The following is a 26591-nucleotide window of genomic DNA, read 5'->3' as shown; positions in this document are numbered from 1 at the left end:
AGAGGGAGGAGAGAAGGTGTGGAGTGGGTTTTACATACATCACACCAATCAAATGAGCCCCTCTCCTCGCCCTTAAATGTGCCGCGTGAAGGCGTAATGAGAGTTTACTCAATTCGCCATGGCAGAAGAGAGCAGCAGCGTCAGACAGCCAAACTTCTCCCAGGAGGAAACTGATGTTTTGGTCCAGGAGGTCCAAGCTCGCAGTGTCCAAATATACGGAACTGCGAGCAGACCTCCACGGGCTGATGATGCAAAGGTAGCCTGGGAGGAGGTCACCACAATAGTAAATCAATGTTACGTTTCTCTCGTGCGCTCTCTCTTTCTCTCTCGCAGTCTCACTCTGTTTCTTTTCTTTTGACTTTTCTAAGATGACAGATGCTGAATATATACTCCCTTTCTGATGCTGTGGCTGTTTGTGGTTGGCTGAGAGGGATGTGAACTCATTAGTTTGCAGCTGTGTGTTGGGTTTCCATTACGCGTGCCACACGTGCCAAACGGTGCCAATCCCCTTTGATCTGACATCAGATGTGATGGGACAGTTGATACAGAGATACATTTATGTGCTGATTGCAGATAGTTGCATTGAATAGTGGTTTTGTGGGTATTTATTGCATTATTAATGTGCCTGATATTCTGGAAACCTGCCTGTGAGGTTTTGGTGACGTGTGCGCACTGTCCGCCGGTCAGCCAAACTTTGGCTTACACCGGCTGCGCTCCGCCTGCGCTGACAGTAGACCTGGTTTCAGATGGCGAGCCTTTAGCGCACCTTCGGAGAAGCCTTTTGGCACGAAACTGTCACTGCGCCAAGCTGGATCTGTCGACACCTCCCCCCTGCTGTGCCGCCACACCCATCTCAGCGCACCTCGGTCTGCCAAACTACCAAACTGAGTGCGCCTCGGGTTGCGCTGCTCAAAACTAGCTCTGCGCGGGGTTCGCCACCCTCCGCTGCGCCGGGAAACTAGAGCCCTTAGATTCCACAAAGGAGCAGTGTCCTGAACCAGGATGATGTGTGAATATCCACTAAACACAGTGTGCACCTATTTCACTGCTCAATGTGGGAACAAAATGTGGTTAATTGAGTTCACCTAAAGCATGCTTTAGTGATAAAGGTGAAAGATGAACATGCACAGAGCTGAAAGTGGCAGCATTTTACCATTCTGAGTGCATATTCTATTCTTATCTAGTCTATTTGTGATGAATGCATGATAAGTGAAGTAAAGTGCACATAAGGGTACTTGTGTATGCAGATAGGTGCTCATGTTTACATTTATGTATTTGTAAGAAAAAAGGTTACACACACACACACACACACACACACACGCACAGAGAAAGGGAAAGAGACAGAGAGAGTGGGGGAGAGAGAGAGCACACATTTCCTGTGATATTGCTAAAAGCACTGCATTTCAAGTCATTTGATTGCATGGCTAAATAATTGATAGACAGCTATTACAGCTGGTATGAATGCCTCTAGGTGTCACCACACACACACGCACACACACACACAAGCAGAAACACGCAAGCATACAACACTGTGTGTGTGTGTGTGTGTGTGTGTGTGTGTGTGTGTGTGACTTTTGTGTGTGGGTATGTTTTTTTGCATGATATGTGTAGGGAGGTGTGAATAGTTGTGTATGTGTGTGTTGCTGAGTTGGTGTGAACGTATTAGTAGCTTAGCTCCTCTTAGCCTTACTGACAGAGTGACAGAGACATTGCTAATCCAGCACTGACAAGTTGCCATTTCCCCCTCTTCCCTCATTCTTCCCTCCTCCCCTCCTTCCTTCCATACCCCCCAAGTTACAGTTCACTGCACGGTGAGGTACGTTGTGCAACCTTTCAGCACATTGTTGCATGTATTAGACTGAACAGGCTGACACTGTTGTGCACGGAAAGGCAAGGCTGATTGGGAAAATGCATCGGCATTATACATACAGTCGTTTAGATTCACAGTGAACCACATGTACATGTCTATTTTGCATTTTTGTTCCCTCTGGTGATGTTGGAAATTAAACTTTATTTATTTAGCAGTGTCTGTGTCAACACATGAAAATGTAAAATGAATCTATTTAAAAATTACATAATTTGTGACTTGTGTCAATGCAACCCTGTTAGCTGTTGTCTTTGCACTGGATTGTAGCACTTTATTTTTGCATTTTTAGTCAGATGTTGACCAAAATAGAAAGACATTTCAGTCGTCGTTAAAATCTGTTAACAGTTCTGCTGAGAGGGAAAATCCTCTGCCTTCAGCTTTCAAGAAGATCCCACAGTCTCATATGACTCATTTATGTTCATGTGCAAGCCTCATGAAAGTAATTTAAGTCAAATGAACAGAGGCGTGAATAGGCCAAAAACAGCCGAGGTTGGATGTTAAACACGAGACATTTTCTTATGGAGAGACTTCTCCATGAACTGTCAGCATATAGCACAACGTGAATCAACAGTCCTTCACTCTGTTTAGTAAGAAATGCTTGTGTTCTCTTTCTTCCCTCTCCATAAAAGAAAAAAGACAACGATTATCCTCATGGATGTATTTCTTGCTGTATAGCTAATATAGACTGGTGTCAGTTAAAGCAACTCTTACCTTTCTTGCATTTCACACAGCACTTAGAAAAAATGTCAACAACCAAAACTCCTGCCTCCGTCCAAAGGCCTACTCCCCCCTCCTCCATTACATCCTATGATAGACGTAGGCGTTGGCAAGGTAACGTTAGATACACGGAAAAGGACAGGGAGAGTTTTAAAACTCAACCAGAGTTAGTGACGACTGATGAGTTTTAGAATAAGGTTACAGTGCTAATGTTAGATAGTAGCATTTACGTTACTAGGAAGTGGAATCGCACAAGGGAGATTAATGTTTCAGAGGCTACGCTACAGTAGGCTAGCATTAGCCATTAGCAACTGGATGCTGTGTTGTCATATAACGTTATAGCCTATGTTACATTAGAGGCAAACTAAAAATACTTGTCCAGCAGAAACTCTGCGACCATCACGTCCCTTTTAAGCTCAGGGTGAAGCTGCATCAGTCTTTGCCCAGCTGAAAGCTGAGCCGATATTGACCCGAGTTTTGGCTTTTTCAGCATCGAGTTCTCTCATAGTGTTAGCTTTTTCTGCTATATTCTTTCTTTTGCCAACTCACATCCCTGGCTGGAGGTGAAAGCAGTGGTCCACATTGGTCTGCCAATGTTACGGAGAAAAGGGGGGAATGTTACACAAGCGGTTGCGTCAGTTGGAGGCCTCCTCGTGGGGAAGACAGACAGGACACTCGGCCAATTGGTTTTCTTAGAACCATATGAGAATGGTATAATTATGAGTATGTATCTCTGGTGGAATTCACTTACATTTTAGTGTGCCATCAGCTTATTAATAGCATTTTAACCTAAACAAAGTAAAGCGTAAAAATTCCAGAAAGGTAAGTGTCGCTGTAAGTCTAAAGGGTTTTACTTTTCTATGCTGTGTCTCTACCTACAGGGCTTTAACTTTACTAATGTACAAGTCCACATATTGCTTACTGCACTTAGTAACATAGACGATGTAAGCTATGATGAATCAGGTGTTACTTCAGCATGTTGCCAGTTATGAAAAAACATTTTCCTCGTTTTTGTTTAGGTGAGTGGGATGAATACAAACATAAAAGTCCTATGTAAGTAAGGGTAAGTGCTCTTTAATGTTGTATTTAATCCTTGTTATTATCTTTAAAAAAAAGTTAAAAACAAAAAAAAAACAAACAAAAAAAAAAAACAACAACTACACACTCCAGAAAAGCCTGTTTATTGTTCTTCGTCTCCTTCTTAATTAAACTGCCACTAGTTTCCATTGAGTTGATCCATGGCAGCCTGAACCTCTGCGGTCTTGTTTTGTGAAATTAATGTATCAAAACCAGTGAACACCAGCCAGCAGCCAGTGTCTTGCCCACCATTTCTTCCAATTACAGACTGACTACAAGATAGAGCTGAGTTCCAACTATAGAAAACATTCATCTCCTACTACAAACTGTGTAGCAAAGACCCAACTACGAGTACCTGGCCTGGATTGCATTCTGTTTGTTTGATCAGGTAGGGCTCCTGCTGTTGTTGCTATAGTCCTGTCCACTGTCATCACACATAAATATTGGCGTGAATATTTCCAGTCTGTGTCCTTGAACCTTGTTGACTGAGTCCCCCAAATCACTGCAGTGTTGATGCTATGGTGATCTACCTTCTGTATTTACACTGATTCTAAGTAATTCATTGCCCCCTTTTCTTTGTAGTGGTTGCTGGTATCTCTCGTTTATCACTTGTGCTTGCATCACCAAGGAGTGCACACACCACAAACTGATAGTCGTCTAAGTTCAATACAGTGAATCCACCCTCTCTCCTGGGAGGGGTCCCTTCTGAGAAGTGTGAGTGCCTTCTTCTGCGTGTTAAGGGATGTTGCTCTTCTGGATGACTGACCCTGTGTTGCTTATCAAAACTACAACCAGAATGCACTCAGGTGGAGCAGCAATATCTTGACCAAACCACTGTCTTTGTCTGGGACAGTTCAGTTCTCGGATGTCCCTTTGCAGTCATGTGAAAGTCACAGGAATAACATAAAGAGTGAAGATTGAGTGATAAAGTGGCTTTGAAGTGTGGGAAACACCCTTAACTCAAGGCCAGTGGATTTCTGTTTCCGACTTACTCGCTACTTACTTTAATTTAGTCATTTGTTTCAATACAGTCTTACATCAACCAAGGTGCAATATAATGTTATTGTTCACCTTGGATTTTCTAAGGCATCAAGGAAGTGATCACCCATGACTGTGTTGTGATCAGCAGCATATGGTGTTAAGGCTGTCAGACTGGATCTTCTTTAACATGTGGTTCCACTGTCAACTCGGTAATACTTCTGACACCTTAAACCACAAATCACTTTCATCCTCTATTGTGACAAACCCTTCCAGATACCCCGGTACTATGTAGCTGCCATCTGGCCACTTGCATACATACATGTTAGTGACAGATGTTTGAGAGTGCACCAGGTTTGAAAGCACCACCCAGCTGACATCCAATAAAGATAGCGACAAAAGGAGATGTATACTATGACAATCAGCTAATTAGGCTGTCAAAGTGTTATGGCTATGATTTATGGCTGTCCATCTCATACTTGCCTACTAACTCATCCAGATAAAAAGAGACATGGACACTCCATTGTAGTCCTCTTTGTCATCACACAGTTTAAGTCCAATATGGTGTCACCTTCAGTTTCTGGTTTGTCCTCCAACTATGTGAACTCAATATATTGTGGCGTGTTAGGGTTGAAGGGGTGGAGTTTCCCAGCATGCCAGGAGACAATGCGTTTAATATTATAACCCAAGGAAATATGTGTTTACCAGTGCCGGCTGCTCGCTTTAAGTTTACATCATAAAATTTGTCATATTGTAGCGAGGCAGTAACTTATAAAAGGAACATTTAATTGAAGCAGTTTTTCAACCACACTCATGCCATAGAACCACAGCGAAACTGTGAGACTCCACTCGCAAATATCAGCATGGGACTGAGCTCGAAATGCAATGATGCCGGTGTGTATTTCCAAAGTGCTGTCAATCACAAAGGGGTTCCGCCTTTTAGACAATTCCTCCAATCATCATGCAGACACCAAGCGTCCTCTCCCACCTACCACTCCATTAGGTCCCAGGGAAGCTGAGCCTCCAATACTTCTATGAAATCTTAGGGGAACTTCAGCCTCCCTTGTTGTCTTAGAGCAATCGCCCTTGGTGTTTACATGTGTTCTAAATCACTTACATTACCCATTATGTAGTGATTAATATTTATGTATTTTACAATGGTTCTAATGGGTTATGGTTAATGTTGTTGTAAAAGACATTTTACACAATTAGTGAAGTCGCATACACAGTTAGTCACCTCCCACCTGTGTGGATATATCAGTGTTTGACATAACGTTGTGCTGAGGTGAAAATGAGCACTACCTGGTTCATCTCTTTGCAATCTTGAAACTCATGCTCACCACAATATATTTCTTGAGTTCAATGTCATCAAAAAAATGTTGTGAAATATGTACTCAGTGTTTTTATGTTTATATGAAATAGAATGAAATGCTCGAACAACAAATACAAAAGTTGCGTTCAACTGACATGAAATTTCTGTCATTTATTTTATTTCTGGTGTACTCAAAACTTTTATGTTACTTTATTGTACTAAACTAAAAGTTTTGGGTGCAAGCTGTTTCCAAAATAAATTAAGTTGAGTGAGCGATTTGGGGTTTACAATGCAGTTTTTCCAGCTCTCTATTTTTGGGGGAGCTCGCATACTGGGGCACATTTATTTTGTAAATGGGGGCCAAAGAGAGCCGATGGGACTCAACCATATGGACTGGCAAAATGAAACAATGAGCTGTCAGCGGCTGAAGGTGGTATTAATCTGCGGATTGTGGGTGTGATCCTCGGTAGGATTGGTTGTACAAGCAAGGGCTTATTTACGGGTATTTGATGAAAATATTAAGAAAAGGATAATGGAACTTTAATGTAATCATTTACAATGTTTTTATTAAGTATATGACAAGTGAATCCATTTAACAAGATGTTATTTATACCTAATTTATTTTAGATGCTGCTCCAGCTGCTGTCATTTTAATATGGATTACTTCAAACTTATCTTTAAAGAGAGCTGAGCAAGACTGTACACGCACAAATGCAAGCACTAGATCTGCATCCACCTACACAATATGGGGATGTACAGTATGTGGGAACAGACAGAAGTTCTTGAAGAGTTCTTCCTCAGCATATGCACTGTTGTGCTAAAGCATACAAGGCTATGTACACAGACCATGTACACCAACCCTAGAACCCAAAAATAGACAACAGCATACAGTACACTCTGCATATTTGCCTCTTCCCACACAAACCTTTGATAATAAAGTAGAGCGTAAAAAGACACACACATACACACACATCATACAGACAAGGTTTCCTGGAATGCCTGCCTGGCTCGCTTTCACATTCACACACACAAATACACACGTACAGTCTGTCTGTCGTTCTGTCTCTCTCACAGACACACAGAAATGAAACTGTGTGAAGAGTTTTCTTCCAAAGCATATTAAAGATATCATTATGTCTTTAGCATTGTTCACTGTTATTTAAAAAATAAACTAATTGCTAGTATTGTAATTTCTGTTTTCATAATTTTGAGACACTTTGGCACATTTTTCACTTTAGAGGGAAACTCTTCACTTACAGTCATGTGCATGAACACACAGATTTTGTCGTCCATACCTCGACAAATCGGAGCAGGAAAGTCCCAGACGGCTGTGTTTCCAGCATTGGTGATGCAGGTTAGCGTGGCATGGCCGTCCAAGACGTAACCAGGAACGCAGCTGTACTGCACTCGGTTTCCCACGGCGAAACGTCCACCACCGCTCAGCACTGCTTTGGGTGGGACACCGGGGTTCCCACAAGATGTACTGTGGAGCTCTGCAGTGGAAGAGAGAAAGAAAAAAAATGAAAGGGAGTTGGATTTAGGCTTTTTCAATTTCTTTTTTGAATTAATTGCACTAAAATGTTTAACTATGCATTTCCCCTAACTCGACCGTCACTCAACCAAATAATATACCCAGCTCCTGCTCAGTGATGCGTCCAATCCGCAGCACTTAGAGCCCCAGTCCACACACTGCATCTACCATTGAAAACACAGTTTCACAGACACTTGCATTGTGATGGTGCCGTTTAAATACCCACACAGTGTCACGGCCTGCTCTAAAATCTTACCCCAAGCACACATATGGGAAGGTGCTTAAGCCTATAGTTCTTTATGATACATACTGCCAAACATGCTGTAAAAGGATATTTTGACTGCACTCTCGGTCACAGCAAAGTAAACTCAGCCCCAGAGAAAGGGAGGGAGACAATATCAGAGTGTTTTATATTTAATCACATAATTCCCTCTGGACGCATTTAGAATTCCGTACCCAAGACATATGCACAAGTGTGCCTATAAACAGCCGCACATACATACTCGCACACACACACATGCACACAGGGGAGAGCGAGGGGGAGGGGGGTGGGGTGGGGGTGGGGGGGGGGGAGGAAGGGGTATTACAAGCCATAAACTAGGAAGTAGATGGGAGAACAGGGACCAACTCTGGTCTTATTTGAACTTGATTGATACAACTATGAAACTGTTGAGACAGATAGGGGGTTGGGGGGGGGGGGGGGGCAGACAGATTGGGTGAGGGGGAGCAAGAGGCAAGAGGAGAGAGATAGAAACGAGGGGGAGGTTAAAAAAAACTTGACACGGGGAGAAGCAGAGGATGCCCAAGATGATAGATAGAAGTATGAAACTACTCAGACAGAGGGAGGGAGAGAGGGAGGAATGGAGAAAGTTGAAAGGGGAGGGAAAAGGGGAGAAAGGGAAAAATCATAGTGGTAGTGAGAGAGATTATGCTCGGTGTGCTCCCAAATGAGAGGTCGAGATAGAGCTGCTCTTTTTCTCTGGAAACCTTCACTTCTCAAACTTCAAACATATGCGCGATAATCTTAAAATGAAAAGCTGGAGTACAGCTGCAGGGCAATCTTTACCATGCTAATGGCAAAAATGCGTAATTATCATTCACAAAGCAGACAGTGGGTAGGGAAGATTTGATGTCAGCAAATGAAACGATTGAGTGATTCTTAGATTGGTTGGCTATTTGATTCATTTATACAACGACTTTATTGTCATGCCTTTTCAATTATACCCTCCTCCCCATTTCTATCCCACCACCTCTCCCCATCCCAACCCCATCTCTCTATACCTCCACTGTAGCCATGGTGCTGGGGATTACTCCGAGGATTAACGCATAGTTTTGTGCATTTCGTCAGCAGTCACACACAAAAAGTCTCTCAGTTTCCTTTAAATGAAACTTATTATTATTAGCATCCACCTTAAATGTGATGGGGTCCACCAGACCAAAGCTTGAGTCTCATTTAAAAATAGATATAACTAGAACAAAAATAACTTAATAACAGAAATAACTTTGCCTCTAAATGAGTTTTCATTGCAGAAAAAGAAAAACAAAAACAGCCAAGCATGCCCTCATGGGCTGTAATTAGTTGATATAAAATTTCTGTTTAAGGTTGTCTTTAGAGAGTATTTTTTAATCCCGGAGTTTGCAGAGCATGGACAACATAAACGAGAGGGGAAAATCGTTTTGCTAAAGACCCCGACATACCCCCCCACCCCCACCCCCCCCCCACCCCTGCTTATCTTCACACAGACACACAGTTACAGAGAAACACACTCTGACAAGACACATTTGGACACCCGCACAAATGCACATACACACATAACCAGGGTCATCCATCACTGTGGCGACCCCCTGTGCTGTATTGTGATTGGATGTCAAGTTGGCCTAGTGTTGCGACCTGCTGGCCTATCGATTTTGCCAGTTAGTGTGGCCCCTCTCAGTGTCAGGATGTTTGGTGTTCAGTGTCCTATCAGACACACATTTACCCTGCTAACACACACACACACACACACACACACACACACACACACACGCAATAACACAAACACATAAATAGAGTGCCGGTCTGTTGGCAGTGGACACACTTTCCTGTCTTTGCCACTTGGTTTTTAATCAGTGCCTCTATCACATTTTCATTTTATTTTATCACATATTTTTCTGTTACATTTCACTCTTTGTATCACTTTATTCTTCCGTTTCTCCATCTGTCTCTGCTTCTTTAGCTCCTTTTTTTATCTTTCACTCGCATATCCCCTGCTTTTTTCAATCTCCCCCTCCTCTCTCAGTGTCTCTTCCTGTCACACTCCACCCAAACCCTCCCCTCCTCCTCCCCCGCTGCCTCCTCCTCAACTAAAAACTTTGATGGCATGCCAGCTCCTTGCCTCTCCCTCTCTGTCTCTCCACTGTTCCATCCATACCACTATATAAGCCCTTCTGTCCATCCCTCCATTCCTCCTTACTTTCTCCCCCTAGTTTATTGTGAACATCACATAGTTTCATTACACTAGTTTATTCAGTAGCCAGCGGCTACACCACACTCCTTTTCATGGTTTATTGCTGTCTGCCCTCTCTTATTTATTCTCTTACCCTCACTTCTTCCTCCTCTCTATTCTCTCTCTTTATCTATCTATCTCTGCCTCTCTTTCCCCATCTCTGCCTCTCCCCAGTTTACCATAACCATGATTTCGGTCTCAGTTGCTTCATTACAAGCTGCTGCTTTTATGGGCCATCTGTAGAACTATCTGCATTTGTCACACACACACACACACACACACACACACACACACACACATGGAGACACACAAAGGCCTACATGCAGAGAAGACACCAGCATCCAGCCACTCTTTGTACCACACACACACTCGCACACACATAACCATTTACCTGGCTTTTATTTCTCCCTAGATAAGCAATTACAGTGGAGACCAGGTACAGGGAGCACGAGACGGAGAGGGGAAGGAGTGAGATGGGGAAGAAAAGAAAAAAAACTGAGTGGTGGGTAAAAAGCGAGAGCAAAGTGCTAGAAAAAAGAAAGGATGCTGCCATGCTTTCAGAGTTTTTAGTGAGACAGATGACACCGCAGACTGGAGGATTGGAGAGGGGGAGTGAAGGACAGCGGAGACACGGGGAGAGAGACAGAGAGGGAGACAGAAAAAGGAAAGAGAGGCAGAGACAGAGAGGGATGATTCAATGAGTTTGGAGCTTTTACACCTCCGTCAGCACTTACTTTTATAAAAGATGAACCAAGTTGGATGCCGGAACATAACAGATGCTGAAACGCTTGAAAATAAAGCATAGAATCTGCTACAACAAACCACGTACATGGATTTCCATTTACGACATCTGAGAAATGATTTTCAGAAATTCTTTTCAAGACATTTCCCATAAAAGATGTAAGGTTTATAAGGACTGTAACAGAACAGACAGATGAGTCCCGAGGTCCGTAACAAACAGATTCGTGTTCTGGGGCACTTGGATCTATAAAAGGTTTCAGTGGCTGTCAACTTCAGAGTCAGTTGCTTGTCAGTTTGATTTATTCAACACTTTGACCAACTCTTTTTATAGACTTGTGAAGAACTTGTGTCATAAAACACTTCCAGGCTGTTAAATTAATTAAATTTTATAGCATAAAGTTGTACATCATTTTTGTGGTTAGGTTACCTCTCACTAACAATGCTAAAAGCAAAAACACACTGACATTAGTCTGTTAATAAAAATATGACTATTTAGATTTTACTGTGTTCATTTGGCTTACATGACAATATTAAAAAATTTTTTCTCATTAACACGTTTATGTGTGTGTGTTTAAGGTTACGCAGCTTCATAAAGCAACTATATTTTCTGTACTTCATTGTGTTTATGAAGGCATCATAAGAACACAAGTTAAATACTTTAAAGAGTTGTCTGTTCACTCAGTAATATACATCATTGTGGAATATTTGCTTCTGTGTCTCAGGGGTTTATTTCAGAGAGAGGATCATACAGAAGTCACACAATTAGATATGAGAAGTTGGATACGTCCTGGTGTTTTATTTCAGCTCTCACAGTGTTCCCAGATGTGTGTATATTATTATAGTATTATATGTTAAAGTTTTTCAGGCTGACAGTGACATTCTGATCAAGCTTGGCAAATTGGCCGTTTCTTGTTCACAGTGATGGATTACCATTACCAACTAAATCAGAAGCTTCTGTAGTTTCTGGAGGTAAATGTCATGTGGAATTGAACGTGACCTAGCGAGGAGAAACTAATAAAAAAAAAAAACATCTACCCTTTGCTATTGTTACAATTAATATAGAAAGAACAGGAAGTTCAATATACAAGCAAAAACTAATCAGGCTGCAACTGTGCTTTAACATCTCAAAACGGTAATAAGGGATTTTTAATGGCTCAACCTATTCTTTTAAGCTGTTTGCAGGTGCAGCCCTATCAAGTTTGATATCAATCATAATGCTAATACTGATTTGATTAGTTAAACAATTATACACTAGATGCAAATATAGACCTGTGGTATCTACCATGCACTTAACTTTTGTGCATTTCAGCTATGCATACAGTATTACTCAGTACAGACACGCTGTCTATAGCTGTCCAGGTGACTAAAATATGTACATTTACATTATAGATTATACGCTTGACAACATAAACATTCTACATTGGTCCTTCTGTATTTCCTATTTAAATGTTTGGTAATGCAGTAGCTGACAAAGAACCTGTAAAAGAAGGAAGAGTCATTACGTCATCTGATGCCACTTCTATTAAAGTTAATGGGGTGGCAAGTAGGGATGGGAATCGAGAACCGGTTCCTGTTAAGAACCGGTTCCAACTGGTCCAATTCATCGACATCATTAGCCTTTATGCTTAATGATTCCCTTATCGATTCTTTTCATTACGCCGAATCTATGCTTGTCAGTCAGCAGCCCGTTCAACAACAAAGAAGACGTAATGGCGGAGAGACAGAAGCGGTCAAAGCCGTAGCTTCACTTCACGCTGTTGTTAGCTGCTAGCTCACTGTAGAGCTTCGGTGCATCCCCGCTCCAGGTGGATGGTGGGCGGGGCGCTGTTGTTGTTAGCATCCCTGGAGCTGCTAGCCCACTGTGGAGCTTCGGCGCATCCCCGCTCCAGGTGGACGGCGGGCGGGGCGCTGTTGTTGTTAGCCTCCCTGGAGCTGCTAGCTCACTGTGGAGCTTCGGCGCATCTCCGCTCCAGGTGGACGGCGGGCGGGGCGCTGTTGTTGTTAGCATCCCTGGAGCTGCTAGCCCACTGTGGAGCTTCGGCACATCCCCGCTCCAGGTGGACGGCGGGCGGGGCGCTGTTGTTGTTAGCCTCCCTGGAGCTGCTAGCTCACTGTGGAGCTTCGGCGCATCCCCGCTCCAGGTGGACGGCGGGCGGGGCGCTGTTGTTGTTAGCCTCCCTGGAGCTGCTAGCCCACTGTGGAGCTTCGGCGTATCCCCGCTCCTGTTGTCGGATTTCATGGGAACACCAAGGATGGTAAGTTGAGGGCAGTTGAGTTGATTTACACGCTATTTTTTTGTTATAATATGCTGGGCTAGCTGTGTTAGCTGCCTCACCTGAGTTAGCTGCACTAGCTGCATGGTGTTGACACACTCAGGCTGGGGATGTTTTTTTTTTCAAATTTTTCTCATCATCTTTCTAAACTAGACCATGGCTTTAAGGTTCATAATAAAACGTTCTGAAAGCAGATGTATTGGGTTACAAACAACAGGAGGTGATATCATTAATTCACAGGAGGAATCGATAAGGGAATCGATAAAGAATCGGATCGATAAGCAGAATCGATAATGGCATTGATATAGGATAAAATCTTATCAATTCCCATCCCTAGTGGCAAGTCCCACCATAGCCCAACATATCTGTGTCGTTTTCACTTCGACTAATACATGCTAACCTGTCTCACTATGGTCTTATCCCAGCTCACGTTCCCTATTAGTGGGTGGACAATCCAACATTTGGTGAATTCTGCTTCACGATGATAGGAAGAGCCGACATCGAAGGATCAAAAAGCGACGTCGCTATGACCGCTTTGCTGCCACAAGCCAGTTATCCCTACGGTAGTCTCTATGTACAGACTCTACATTCAGTGAATGTAGAGTCTGTAGGCAAACCCCGGAGATCTTGCCTCCGGAAGAAGAACAGAAGAACCCTGGTTTCCGGTTGTAGGTTGTTTGTAGTCGGCGTGATATTGACCAATCACGTTTGAGCTGGCTGCAGCTGTTGCCAGGTTTAACGGTCTGTGCGGTGAACTAACGAGGCGGAACATAATTGGTGTCACTGCAAACTCTGAATCCATCGCAACTGTTCAGCATATTTACTTATATAAAAACGGAAACAGAAATTCGCCTCCTCTGCCCAAATCAAACCGGAATGCCAAAAAAACGGGGGTCTGCCCTCAGAGGCTGTATCGCCGTCTGCCGGAAGTCAGACGCCTAATACAGCCAATGGGTTCCGAGAATGTCCCTGTGGTAACTTTTATGACACCACCTAACTATACCCCAACATATCTGCATTGTTTCCCCTTCAACTGAAAAATGCTTCTACAAAATAACTGACTGATGTTTTTTTTTTTGTTTTGTTTTGTTGTTTTTTTTTTATCTTGATGGGCATATTTGTTTCTCTTGTTAATGGTCTCTAAACATCTCATGGCTCTGTCTAGCAGCTGCATCTCAAGCATTTGTTGGGTTTAAGATAGCTAATGCTACCTGCTGTTAGCAGATAGTATTGTAGGCCATGTGTATTTGATTGTCTATAACTGAAAATATTATTTAAAAATATTCAGAAGTGTTAACATTGGATAATGTTTCCTATTATTGTCAGGAAGTGTTACTTCACACCAAATAATTACAAATCTGGACTTTCATCACTTACTAGTACTTGTTACTTTGTATATCAGTTATCTAATTTAGCATTTGCACTTTGTTTAGCTAACGTTAGCCAGCAATAACTGTTGAGACACCCTACATTAATTTGGACCGTAAATGTTAGTAAGCAATAATCCTGGTGAAGGTGTAAAAGAAACAGACAGGGAGCTGCGGTGTTGGTGAGTGATGAGTCATCATGTGTGCTCACTGGCTAACGTTAGATGACTTAAGTTAGTTCACATGTAAATAACTCAGGCAAACTGCAAGGCAACAAACGTGTCCTTGTCATGTCAGATAGGGGATGGCAGATATTTACCTGACAGTGCATATTATTGAGTCCAGTCAGAACAATAATCACAGCCTCTGAGAACTGATCTGGTTATAACTAAAGTCTGGTTAGCGATAATAGGTCCAACCTGCCCTGTTTCTTTATACATCATGATGCAACATTAGCCATCTTGGACCAAACAGGGCCTTGAGGCAGATCTCAGATTAGTTTGTAGAACAATAAAAAGAAAACCAAACATGCACGTATACTCTGTACATTAAAAATGTCAGTCAACATTATGTAACATGTATCTTTTTAATTTTGTGGAAGCATTTTTCAATCGTAGGTGAAACAACAGATCTGTTGGATTATAGTGGGACTTGTCATGCCCATCAAATTAACCTCTATGGAAGTGGCACAAAAGTCTGGCACCAATACAAAATTCAAATGCTGTCACCGAAGTAATGACCCTTCTTTCTTTTATTGTTTTCTTAGTAGCTGACAGCAAGAACACAGGGACCAAAGCGGTTGCCCTAGCAACAGAATAGCAATGAAAAGGTCTATTGAAATATTTACATCACTTTTAATTATCTGAACAAAACACTGAGATACTTGAGGAAAGTTCAGCTTATGTTTAAGTGGTTACATTGCATTTTTGGAAACACTGGAGTGTTTGGCTGAACAAAACAGGCCTATTTTGCTCAACTTTAACACATCCATATTTGTTATATTGACAGTGGAAACTTTTTTACTCAAACAATCCCTCCATTGTTAGAAAGTTGCTGCAGAGCTGTCAAGCGACTGTCATTCATACTAGGATTCAGGCGATTTCTTCAAATTCTAACTATGACAGCTCAACAATCACAGATAGGATAATATGGAATTATTCTACATGGCTGTGTGCTTTTTAATATGAAAAGATTAATGCCAAGATGAGATATATGCCGTTTGAAAATTGTGACACCTTTCTCTACAAAAGTATTAACAACATAAAATATAAAACGCCACTGAAAAGCCCATTATTAGGGATCATGCTGAGCAAATGCTGAGTAAAAAGAGACTGATCGAGAGGAACTAAGGAAGGAAGGAATGCTGTGTTTCTATTTTACAATCTCTTTTACACCAACAATAAATAAAAGTGTGTTGAACAACTGATGCCTCTTTCTAATAAAGCTTAAAGAGTGTGATAAAGATAGAAAAGAGGGGCCAACTAAAGTGGAGTTAATAAGTAGTCCCCGCTTGATAAGATCAGTTAGGGCACTTTCCCCTTCATTGCTGATAATAACCCACTACTACAAAACCAGGCAAGACATGCAATGATGCAAACGGCACAACAAGCACCCACAGTTCTGGCCTCCTCTCACCATTTCTATCGACAGTCCAGTAAGAGGAACAGCAGGGAATAAGACTACATACTCTATTCCAGACAAATTCCCTTTGAGTCTTGAGTCGACTCCCCGTGGCGCAGCAAGGCAGAAGTGCCAGCAACATCACAAGTCATTTAACACCAGTTTTTCCATTCATGTCCTGATCTGAAGAAGCAACTTTAAATTAATAATAACTAAAGTATTGCTTACACAGGCACAAAAAAGTCTTTACTTTGAGGGTAGATTCAGCACAAGCAGAATGGTCCTCACGATAAAAGCACAACATGCCCTGATTCTTCAAGAAAGTGAAGATGTCTAACTTGATTTGAAGAAGATACATCAGACCATGGTCGACTAAGTGATTTTAACTCGTTTTTCAAAGACACTGCTGGAGGAATGTGCCAGATAACTGTGACTTAAGTAAACTTCTCAATAATGAAATGCCTAATTTAGACATAAGTGCCTTAAAACACAACGCCTCTGCAGTATTTGTGTAAAGATAATTAGCATATTCCACCTCTGCAGATTACAGCAGGGAAAGCATTTAGGGTAGTTGGCTTTATACTGAGTTCCATTTCTGCATCAATCATCCACTTGATTTGTGATTACATGACCACTTAACACTGTAAGTTCCAAAATGTTCCACCACAACTCTGCATTTTGGTAACACTGACAACTTGACGGCACAATGTGCCTGCTTTAATCATGTTGCCAAAATACATTAGTAGTCTAATTGGCTCCTAAGGGAGTGAGCCAGAGCCATATTTGGTCATGATTTGGACAGAAAATGTCGCAATAGAGAATAAAATCCAAATTACAACTGTGACAACCTAGAAAGCTTTGTTTCTGTTGCTGTTTTTATTTATAAATTTACTGTGTAAAAGAGATCATTTTCAACAATCAATAAGCCTCCTGCTCTAATTTTGTTGATGCAGGAATGCAGGGAATAGCATGTCCTGTGTGTAGCCAGGCAAAAGTGAAAGGGTGCAGGGGTCAGGGTGGTGGATATGCAAGTTGTGAGTGAGACTGTCACGCCAGATACCTGAATTTGTGGTCCGTCTCTTATCGATTGATGTTAGCTTTTTCTAAATATGTTGGCCATATTTGCGTAACCATGGGCAATCACTGTAGTTGCCGAACCTTACGTCAAAAGTATACTATGCAGGATTGTCGGTTACTGTTTGTAGTAATGCTCAGCTGTAAAAGTGAAAGTAAAAGCCAACCCCTGAGTCACTTGTTTGGCATTGTGCCAAGTGATATTTGCATTTTTTTTTAACTCTATGTCTCTTGAATGCGTGCTGCATACAGCTTTTGCAAAGCCTGGACCTCACCTGACCGCTGTGGGGATACATGCCTATAAACACCCGAGCACAGAAAACAAGAAAATGCAGAGGAGGCAGAGGGCAGAAAAGCACACTGCCAAACACTTGTAGGGGGTTATAAGTGATGGTTGAGAGGAATTACCTTTGTATGAGTCTGTAGTGTTTTTTAGGAAAATCCTACACAGTAAATATTTAAACACTCATCCATACTGTTATGAGTCACTGTTATCGTGGGAATAATAATGGAAAGCGCTGGCATCGACATTCAAACACGCCATTTAATATCAATGTGTTGTCTGGGTCAGGTTTGTTTTTTCTTTTACGATACTCATACAGAGTCAAGGACAGGAATGAACTTCTCTAATAAACCTCACACACGGACAAACACACACACACACACACACACACACACACACACAAAACACACATCACACTTGCACCTCCCCTCATAAAACCACTTTTGATTGGTAGCTGCTTGGTGATGGCGTAATTATAAGTAATTACGATTAATTATGAAAACATTAATGGAGGGAAAAGGGACTAAGTGGCAGCATAAGGCGTGTGTGTGTGTGTGTGTGTGTGTGTGTGTGTGTGTGTGTGTGTGTGTCAGAGACAGAGAGATTCTGAGGCAGAGTTTAAGCAGGAAAAAGAGACAGCGCCCAGATAAAGTAGCGGCTGTTCAAAGCATAAGATCATCTGGCAGCTGTGAGGATCAGTTAATACAAACACAACTGTGTTGCTAATGATCGTAGCTCCTGGTGGAGATCAAACATTATGGACTCAGAGCAACAGACCACTAATGTCTCTCTGGATTTATTACCCGCCACAACACAGACAATCAAACACGCACTCACACCCGACTCTCCCTGAAGGTAAAAGCAGTCCTGAGTGGTTGCCTTGGAGGTACCTTGATGCTCTGTGTGAACAATAATTATCTGTATTCAATACGGACATGGAGCTGCTTAAAGCAGCCTAGTGCCCATACTGGTGATCATCTTTGCAACTTATTAAGTACATTACCAGGATAGTATATGCTGACAACTGAATTAACTGAGCCAGAACTGGCTTATGTGGCAGTTAAAAATGATCATTAATGATCTTTGCTTGAGGCTAAAAGCTGTTAAACTGGCGATGAAATACCCAGAACATTCTTTTTGTTAAAAGAACAGTAAGAAAGTAAATGTATTAATAATATTTGCTAAACCTTGTGTCTCTAAAGCACTGCTGGTCAGGCAAAAGTCATCCATTATTGTCTGTTTACCTGTTATGATGCTGGTCAGCTCAATGTCAAATTTACATTACTTTACGAGCCACTGTGCATGCAAAAAATTAAATCAAAAGAACTAATACAGACACACTTTCACATAAAATGCAGTGGGGTGAATAGTTTGGTGCTCTTTAAAAATGTAATGGAGTTAAGTATAAACTTTCATATGATAGAAATACACAATTAGAGCCAGCCAGTTGGGGATGCAATTTAATGAGAGTAGGTGAAAAAAGTTAATCATTTTTGGAGAAAGACAATAACCCTGTCCAACACAATTACCTCATTTCTGTGGACAGAATATCCATCTAAGAACATTTGTGGAAAAGGTGTACTTAGGTTTTTTTTTCCCCCAGCCTTGCAATTTCCCTGTATGTAATTGAATGAGCAGATAATGACGGCAGCGTGACTGCTCACAAAGAAACATGGGGATGTCAATTATAAGCCCTTTACCTCCACTTCACCGGTGTGTGTGCACACTCTAGCGACTGTGTGTGTGTGTGTGTGTGTGTGTGCGCCATTGTGGACATGTCATTGCATGCGTATGTACAAGACAAGTGTGTTTGTTGTGTCTGTATTTGTATCTGTGTGTCCATGTGGGTATAGCTCCTTGATGTAGTGATCAATGTTTCTCTGAGGCCTGGTTCAATAAACCATTAGATTCCCCCCTAAAGACATTCTGCCAACAGAACTTCATTAGACACACACACACACATATATACAGAGAAAAAACACAAATACCACACAAGCCCCTCTTCTCTCACTAATTGTCCTGTGTTTGCAGGTTGAAGCCATCAAGATTGAGTAAGATCATGGGTTAGTTTGTTTGCTTAGGTCTTTTTTTCCCCTGTAGAATCTACAGCAGCACGCTATCTTGCTATCGTTTGATCTGACCTGAAAGGGCTGACTCCGTCTTTTTGAAGACCAGAGCGAATCAGCTCCATCAGACTTGATCAAACAAAATGGTACAAGGCCCAGTGTTTACAGGCTTTGCAAAAACAGACAGCTTTTTGATTCGATGGACTTACTGTAGATGATCATATTTAAGAAAAACATTGGGATTTTTGGCAATTGCAGTGCTGGGAAATAAATCTGGTAGCATTATATTTCTGTTCAGTATTGTGTATGTTTCTTAATCAGTTCACCAAGAATCACACCACTGAGGGAAAGCTAATGGCAATATTCTCAATGCACAAAGGTAAGCTTGTTTATACTCCCAAAGGCCACTATACCATTGAACTCTGACACACCATTAGTCCTTATATCAAGAGGCTACACTGATCTAAGTCAGGGTCCTGATTTGCTTTCCTCTCTCTCCAACTGACCCTTCTCTTGTCTGTCTCACGCATCCATTTCTCCCTCCCGCCTCTTCTCTTATCTCCTCTCACAGCAACCCCTCTCTTCACTATTAATTAAAACTCTGTATATATTCTTGTGTGTGCGTGTGTGTGCGTGTGTGCGCACATCAGGCTTCAGTATTAATTAAAGGTGTGAATGCTAATTGGTCAGATCAATAACAGGTCGTTAGGCCTCAGGGGCCGACAGCCAATAGGAAATCGTTACGTGTCTGACATCACTGTCACTCTGCTAAAGCTGCACTGCACTGTCACACACACACACACACACACACACCTGCACCTACACACACAGATTTGTACTTACACTCACACTACTGTCATCTTGAAAGATAGGTTCAACTCAAAGGTTGTGAGAGAGACGGAGAGAGAGTTGAGAAGCAGAAGAGGTTAGCAAGACACAACTGGAGCAACTTACTGTATGTTCCTAGAACTAAATCAATATCCATTAAGGAAGGGAGAGGGGGTGGGGGTTCAAAAAAGAATCTGATGCCATAGTTGTCATTGAACAGAACTGAGTAAATGAGTGTGTCCTCTCAGAAGGCCTTTTTGCGCTGATCAATACCAGAGCACTCTGTCTCTCCCCGACCACATACTTCCTTTTCAGAACTCCTCTTTTGTCTTTTACTCTTTCCTCCCTCTTTTGTCTAAGGCGTCTAACTATCAGCCATTGTCAGTTTTAAATTCAGTTACATAGATAGCTACGAACAAAACTCGGACCTTGACCTCAGCTTGACTACTGTAAGACGAGAGAGGGGAAGACGGAAGATGAGAAGAGGAGTGTGTAGCACAAAGGGAATTTTACAGAACTGGCGGTTTACTTGATGGGATAAAGACATGTTGCCCCAAAGCTGGCAGGTGGTCAGCTCAATTTGCCATTTCAAACCCACCCAAACACTGACGCCTCAGCATCACGCCCCAACTAACCTCCAGCGCCACCCTTACACCAAAATAAATTGCTTCTGTGTGAAACTAGGCTTCAAATAAATTTGAACTTGGACATCCACCCAGCTACTTCTTCAACACAACCTCACATTCTCTCTCTGTGTTTGACAAGGGTGCAGAGGCATTGGAAATAACAACCACACAAACACATTTGAAGATGCAAATAAGCCTTCCTTGAACTTTGCACTCTGGATGTCTCACTAAGAAACTTGCTCAGCACATTCGCTCATTTTTTTATCATAATGACCCCAAGGCCTCTCTTTGAGTTCTATACTCACGACCCGACAGTTTGTAGCTCTGCTACTGTTAATGCTGTTGATCATTCCACCTGACAGTCAGTGTTATGGGTGTAATGAACATTGCTATCTCTAGGGGTCACAAGCAGGGCTCTTACTGTTGTCACTTTCCTATATCTGTAATACCTTCAGACAGACCTTTCGCCTGTCCTTAAACAAAGTGACACCAAGTGAGCAGACAGCAATGGAGGGCTATGCAAGGTTAATGCTGTTAAGTGGTGTATGAAACATTAACTGGTAACCCATGTACAGACTGTTGCCTGTAGAGACAGTCATTGTGGAAGTGTGTGTGTGTGTGTGTGTGTGTGTGTGTGTCTACAGTGACTGACAACTTCAGCCATACTCTGGTGTATACTCTGCATATTTTATAAAAGCACTCCTAGTTTGTCTACGATTGTGCGTGCGTGAGAATCATTTAACTGTGCTGATAACATCTGTGTGGGGGTGTATGTGTGTGTGTTGCTTGGTTGCACTGTCGAGGTGAGCTAGCTAGCTAGCTTTGCGAGTGTGTGTATTCCGGAAAGTGTGTGATATCTAATAGCTGTGGTTACTGTAGCGTGACTTATTAAATTTAACATCAAGAGACCCCCTGGAAAGCTGACTGACAGATGCATGCTGGCACACTTACATACACACACACACACACACACACACACACACACACACACACACACACACACACACACACTCAAATACACTTTAACTGTGAAACTCACCAACCAAAACAGACACAGCTGAGTAATCATTCTACATATAAAGGCAATGATATACTGTCAGAAAACTGAACTGAATGCAAATTAAGGTGTAAAAATATTACATTACCTCACTTTCCTGTTGACAAAATAAAGGATAAAAAAACACATCACATCAACAAGCACCAAAACACACACACATAACTGGCTTGTTTTCCCATTAATGTTTCTCCCAATTATCAATACTGAGGAAAAGCAACACCGCACCTTGTACAAACCTGTTAGATCTGAGGTGAAATAAGGATAAGGATTCAAGAACCACATTCACAGACTTCTTGAGACATGCTGCTATAGTTATTTTAGCATTTTTAGTTGATTGGTTTAAATACCTGACATGGGCCCTGATCCAAACGCTGATCAATGGATGGATTAACATTGGCTTTCAAAACTGTTCTCGTTGATGCAATATCAAAATGCACAGCTGCCTTTATGCTGAAGTACACTTCAAGATATAAGCAGCCGGCCTCTGTCCTGTCTCACTTCTTTCAACTCATTTACCGTCCTGTCCCTTTTAATCTCCTCTTCTTCTTTCATCTCCCCCTCTGTCGTCAGTCTTTGTACCATTAGTGCAGTACAGCCGAACATCAACCACAACCCAACAAGTGTTCCCTCCGCACAAGACCAACATTTTTCGCTCACAGCTCATGATGGCATCGTGTTTGTGTTGTTTGTGTGTATTTGGGGGTGCACAGTCACTGGGGAATCAATTTGTAACAAAGTTGTTCTTTTCATCACAGGACAAAACTTCAATAATTGCAACTGTCTGTTGTGACAGACACAGACATCACAAGGCAAAACTCGGTCTCCTATCTTGCTGCAAAGTAAAGGAGTCATTCTAATGAGATTTACTTGCTTTTGTTCCACAGCTAACTGCATGTGATCAAAATCCTGTGTTAAGATGGCATTTCCCCAAAAGATTTGATTGTTTTACTTATTTTTACATTGAAATCAAAACACAGATGATCTGGGCACACAGCTCTATGATCCTGACAGCATAAAAAAACATATAGAAAATAGTTGGGAAAAAAAAGTCAAAAGAAACTTCACAAAGCATCTGAATCTGCGAAGAACAAAATGATTACATTGGATAAGTTAATCCAACTGATCTTGGCACTGCAAACAAAATAAAGGTCATTTTTATTATATGGTATGAGCTTGCACTAAAGTAAAACCTACTGGGGAAATGTTCTGCAATCCCTGTGAAAGATCATTGGCTGTACTGATCATAGTGATCCAACAGTCCCTTTTGAGTTACACTGTTGAAGGAACCTGGCGTAAACACAACAAACAAATTTTGACAACTTGATGCATGACAGCTAAAAGACTGATAGCAACAAATTGAGAGGACTTCATTCAGCTGCAACAGCGACTGTGTGTCAAACACTCCTAGAGACTCCATGGAGAGAGCTGAATCTAATCTGTATGAGTTTATAATAACACAGAGCAATTGTGGAAGGGCATACTTGACATGATAAATGACCTACCTTCCCCAGAATCTAAAGGCATATATACTCCCACAACAACATGAATGGTCCAAGATTCCTATATTCATTCCTCTGTTGTACAGAAGGCACTTTATGTTGCTTAGTTTATCCCCAACCTCATAATTTTTCTCTTTAATTATACAGTATATAGTTTTTTTCATTGCCTTATCGTCACCTGGTATAGATGTCTGAGCTTGTACATAAGTAAAATATGTTGTTTCCTTTTTGTTTGTTCAGAAAATCAATAAAAGTTAAAGTTAAAAAGTTACAACGTTAAGAAATACATGTGTATTTTAGAGACTGCTCATGAAGTACCACACAGACATATTTAAAGGGCTTTAAAATTCAGCAATACCCTTAACTGTCTTCTGAACTTAATTGAGACAATACTCAGGAAGAAATTAAATCGACAAGATGTCAAGAATGTCAAGTTAAAGAAGCAACATCATAAGACGATAGGGTCTGACGCTGAATACTCATTTTATGATCTCATCTGTAAGTAGAGTTTGTCATTCATTTAATTGGGCCATACTCCACAGCAAGTTCTGAAAAATGAGTGGAAACGGTTCAATCAGGAACACTTATTAATCCTGTCTCATTAAGATAAGGTCAGTAATCTGGTTTTTATACATTGTGTGAATATATTCATCGTGAAAAAAAACTTTTCTAAGCCAAACAAAATCGAATGAATCAGCTTAACAGCCAAATAAAACTAGTAGTGCTGTGTTACTGTACTCTCCCCTGCTATACTGCACTCCTCCTTCCTAGGAGACAGTAGTTAAAATATTGAAAGCAGTGGGATAGTGAAATAACAAAATCTGCTGATAGAAAGCAGAGCACAGGGGCTAGAGAATACAGTGCTGATAGTCATTTTAACAATTAATTAGATGATTAAATATTGAGAGAAAACCCCCATGGAATAATGAAATCTGCTGATGGGAAGCAGCTAAAGGAGGTTAGAGATCATTTGTCGATGTACCGTATCACATTTCACAGGGCGGTGCTACATTTAGTGAAAATCCTCTTTGATTGGCTGACAGTGTTGAGGGATATGTTTTGTCTAAATGCTCCCTCGGAGTGCTGTCTGACTCACGGCATCAGAATCTGCCATGTCAGCATGACCCTGCTCATTTTCTGGTTATGCTAATCAGGTGACATTCCTTCCTGCTTGGCAGGAGGAGCTGATTGGATGGGCTGAGGTGGTGACCCTGAAGGGAGGCCGTTTGATTGGTTGGCTGATATAAAGCTGAATAATGGACTGACATTGGCCAGGAGGCCGTATTATTATCAACACACACTCACACACACAAACACACACACACTACTGCAGCAGCAGATACGCACACTTCCACACACACTGATATTAACTATGTACCAGCATAGCCTATATTTTAGCCAGCTGGTCAGTGGTTGTCTGACAGACCTGAATATCAAATCAATATATCATTTGATGTAATTTGTATCCTGTACTGGCACAGAGGGGTTTGGTAGCTGTTCACTATAATTCCATCATAGTATCTAATATCATTGGGATATGAGGCCAATATATCATTTGCTAGACTTCTTTTAGTGTCAAACTTCTACTTTGCCAATCTCGGCAGCAAAAGACTTTACACTTTTACTCTGATTATTTTATCCACATATCAGACTGATGACTACTTTTTGGACAATCTTTGATGTTAGACACCTATCCTTTCCAGGCACTAAAGCATTTGGCAGCTTCTTAATATAAATCTGTCATTAAATTGGTTAGTTTAATCCAGGTATCACATTAATTTGTCATTTGCTGGACTTTTGTGATGTGAGGCACCTACACTATCCTGCCTAGCGAGATACTGAGACGTTTGGCAGGCTTTTACTGTAATTACATTATCCAGACATCAAACTGATACACTGTGTGGACAGTCGTTGAAGGCCTGACACTCAGGGATTTGGCAGCTATTTTGTACCATACCATTATACAATTATATATACGGATCCAGATAACGAGATAATGTCTCTCAGCCCAGTCGCTTCTGCAAACCATGAATATATTACATTTGTACTTTTCATATGTATAAAATCAACATTGTGACACAGTATAAGCGCTGACTTTGTCATCAGAGTAAGAGGGGATGGTGGATGGCGTTACACCTGGTAAGACGCCTGTCAAGCTGCAGACCCAACACATTCTCACTCCGACCTCGTCACATATTGACGTTTGGTCTTGGACTTCCCATGTCCAAATACGACGTGCACGGTACCCTGGGTGCGTTGGTTGTTGACATTGTGGGACGCCGTATCAAGTTCTGCTTGTTACATGCATTGTCTTCATTCAAAATACACTTCTGTTTTCACAGGAACTTCAACATGTATATACTGTCTCTTTCCAAATAAATGCACTATGTCAGTACAACACTGCAAATTGATGTTTTTTTTTCCTTCAACAATTAACACACGTGGTTGGGTTTTGGAAAAAAAGAACAGGGTTAAGCTTGTAATAATAATCTTACAGGATGTGAACACCGCTCTCCTGAGTGAATGTCATTAGCCATGTTTCCATCAGCCTGTTTAGATGTGCATCTAGAAGTATCGCATCGGAAAATTATGATGGAAACGCCAAAATTAGAATCAAAATCCCCTGATTTGCACAAACTAAAATACACTCGCTTTAGCTGGGTTTTGGCTTATTCGAAAAAATGCTGATTCACAAAACGGGGGATGGAAACAGTTATGTTCCAAAAAAGTCTGACGTAGCGCACCTCTCTCCATGGTGATACCCATAGAAGAAGAATGCAAGACTTGTTTTGTTTCCAGTTCTGCGGAAAACTCGCGCAAGTTCGTAGTTTAATGTCCGTACATTTAATGGAAACACAAAGGATTCATATTTCTTTTAATACACATTTCCCAATGATTCTAATCACTTTTGGATGGAAACATAGTTAGTGTTTGTGGGACCCATCCACCACCCCTTGATGTGGACCCCCTTGGACTTCTGCTGCCTTGACTTTCGTTTTTGTCCCGCCGTGTTTCCCTGCTGCCACAGAGTGCCGTCACACTATAATGGTGTCCGGCTGCATGTCATGCTGACGTTAAAGGACGATTTTGTTCGTTAGCCCAAGCACCAGATTTCGAAGACTTTGGTGTGAGACTGGTTTGGCAGTCCATTGTTGGATACCAACAAACAACAAAGCTGTTTTTAGTGAG

The 26591-nt window shown here is 41.6% G+C and overlaps 1 protein-coding gene across 5 annotated transcripts in view; it reads right to left on the bottom strand.

Annotated features, from left to right (window-relative positions):
- csmd3b (CUB and Sushi multiple domains 3b) overlaps nt 1-26591 on the bottom strand; it is a 471159-nt gene that overhangs the window by 280295 nt on the left and 164273 nt on the right. For all 5 annotated transcript variants that reach the window (XM_049601964.1, XM_049601965.1, XM_049601966.1 and 2 more), the window contains exon 4: nt 7247-7444. In XM_049601964.1, coding sequence (XP_049457921.1) covers nt 7247-7444 — 198 coding nt within the window. The remainder of the gene's footprint in view (nt 1-7246; nt 7445-26591) is intronic.

The sequence above is a fragment of the Epinephelus fuscoguttatus genome, linkage group LG17, assembly GCF_011397635.1.
Source record: "Epinephelus fuscoguttatus linkage group LG17, E.fuscoguttatus.final_Chr_v1".
Classification (NCBI taxonomy): domain Eukaryota; kingdom Metazoa; phylum Chordata; class Actinopteri; order Perciformes; family Serranidae; genus Epinephelus; species Epinephelus fuscoguttatus.
The sequence above is the reverse complement of the archived record's forward strand: the minus strand, read 5'-3'. Positions and strand labels throughout refer to the sequence as shown.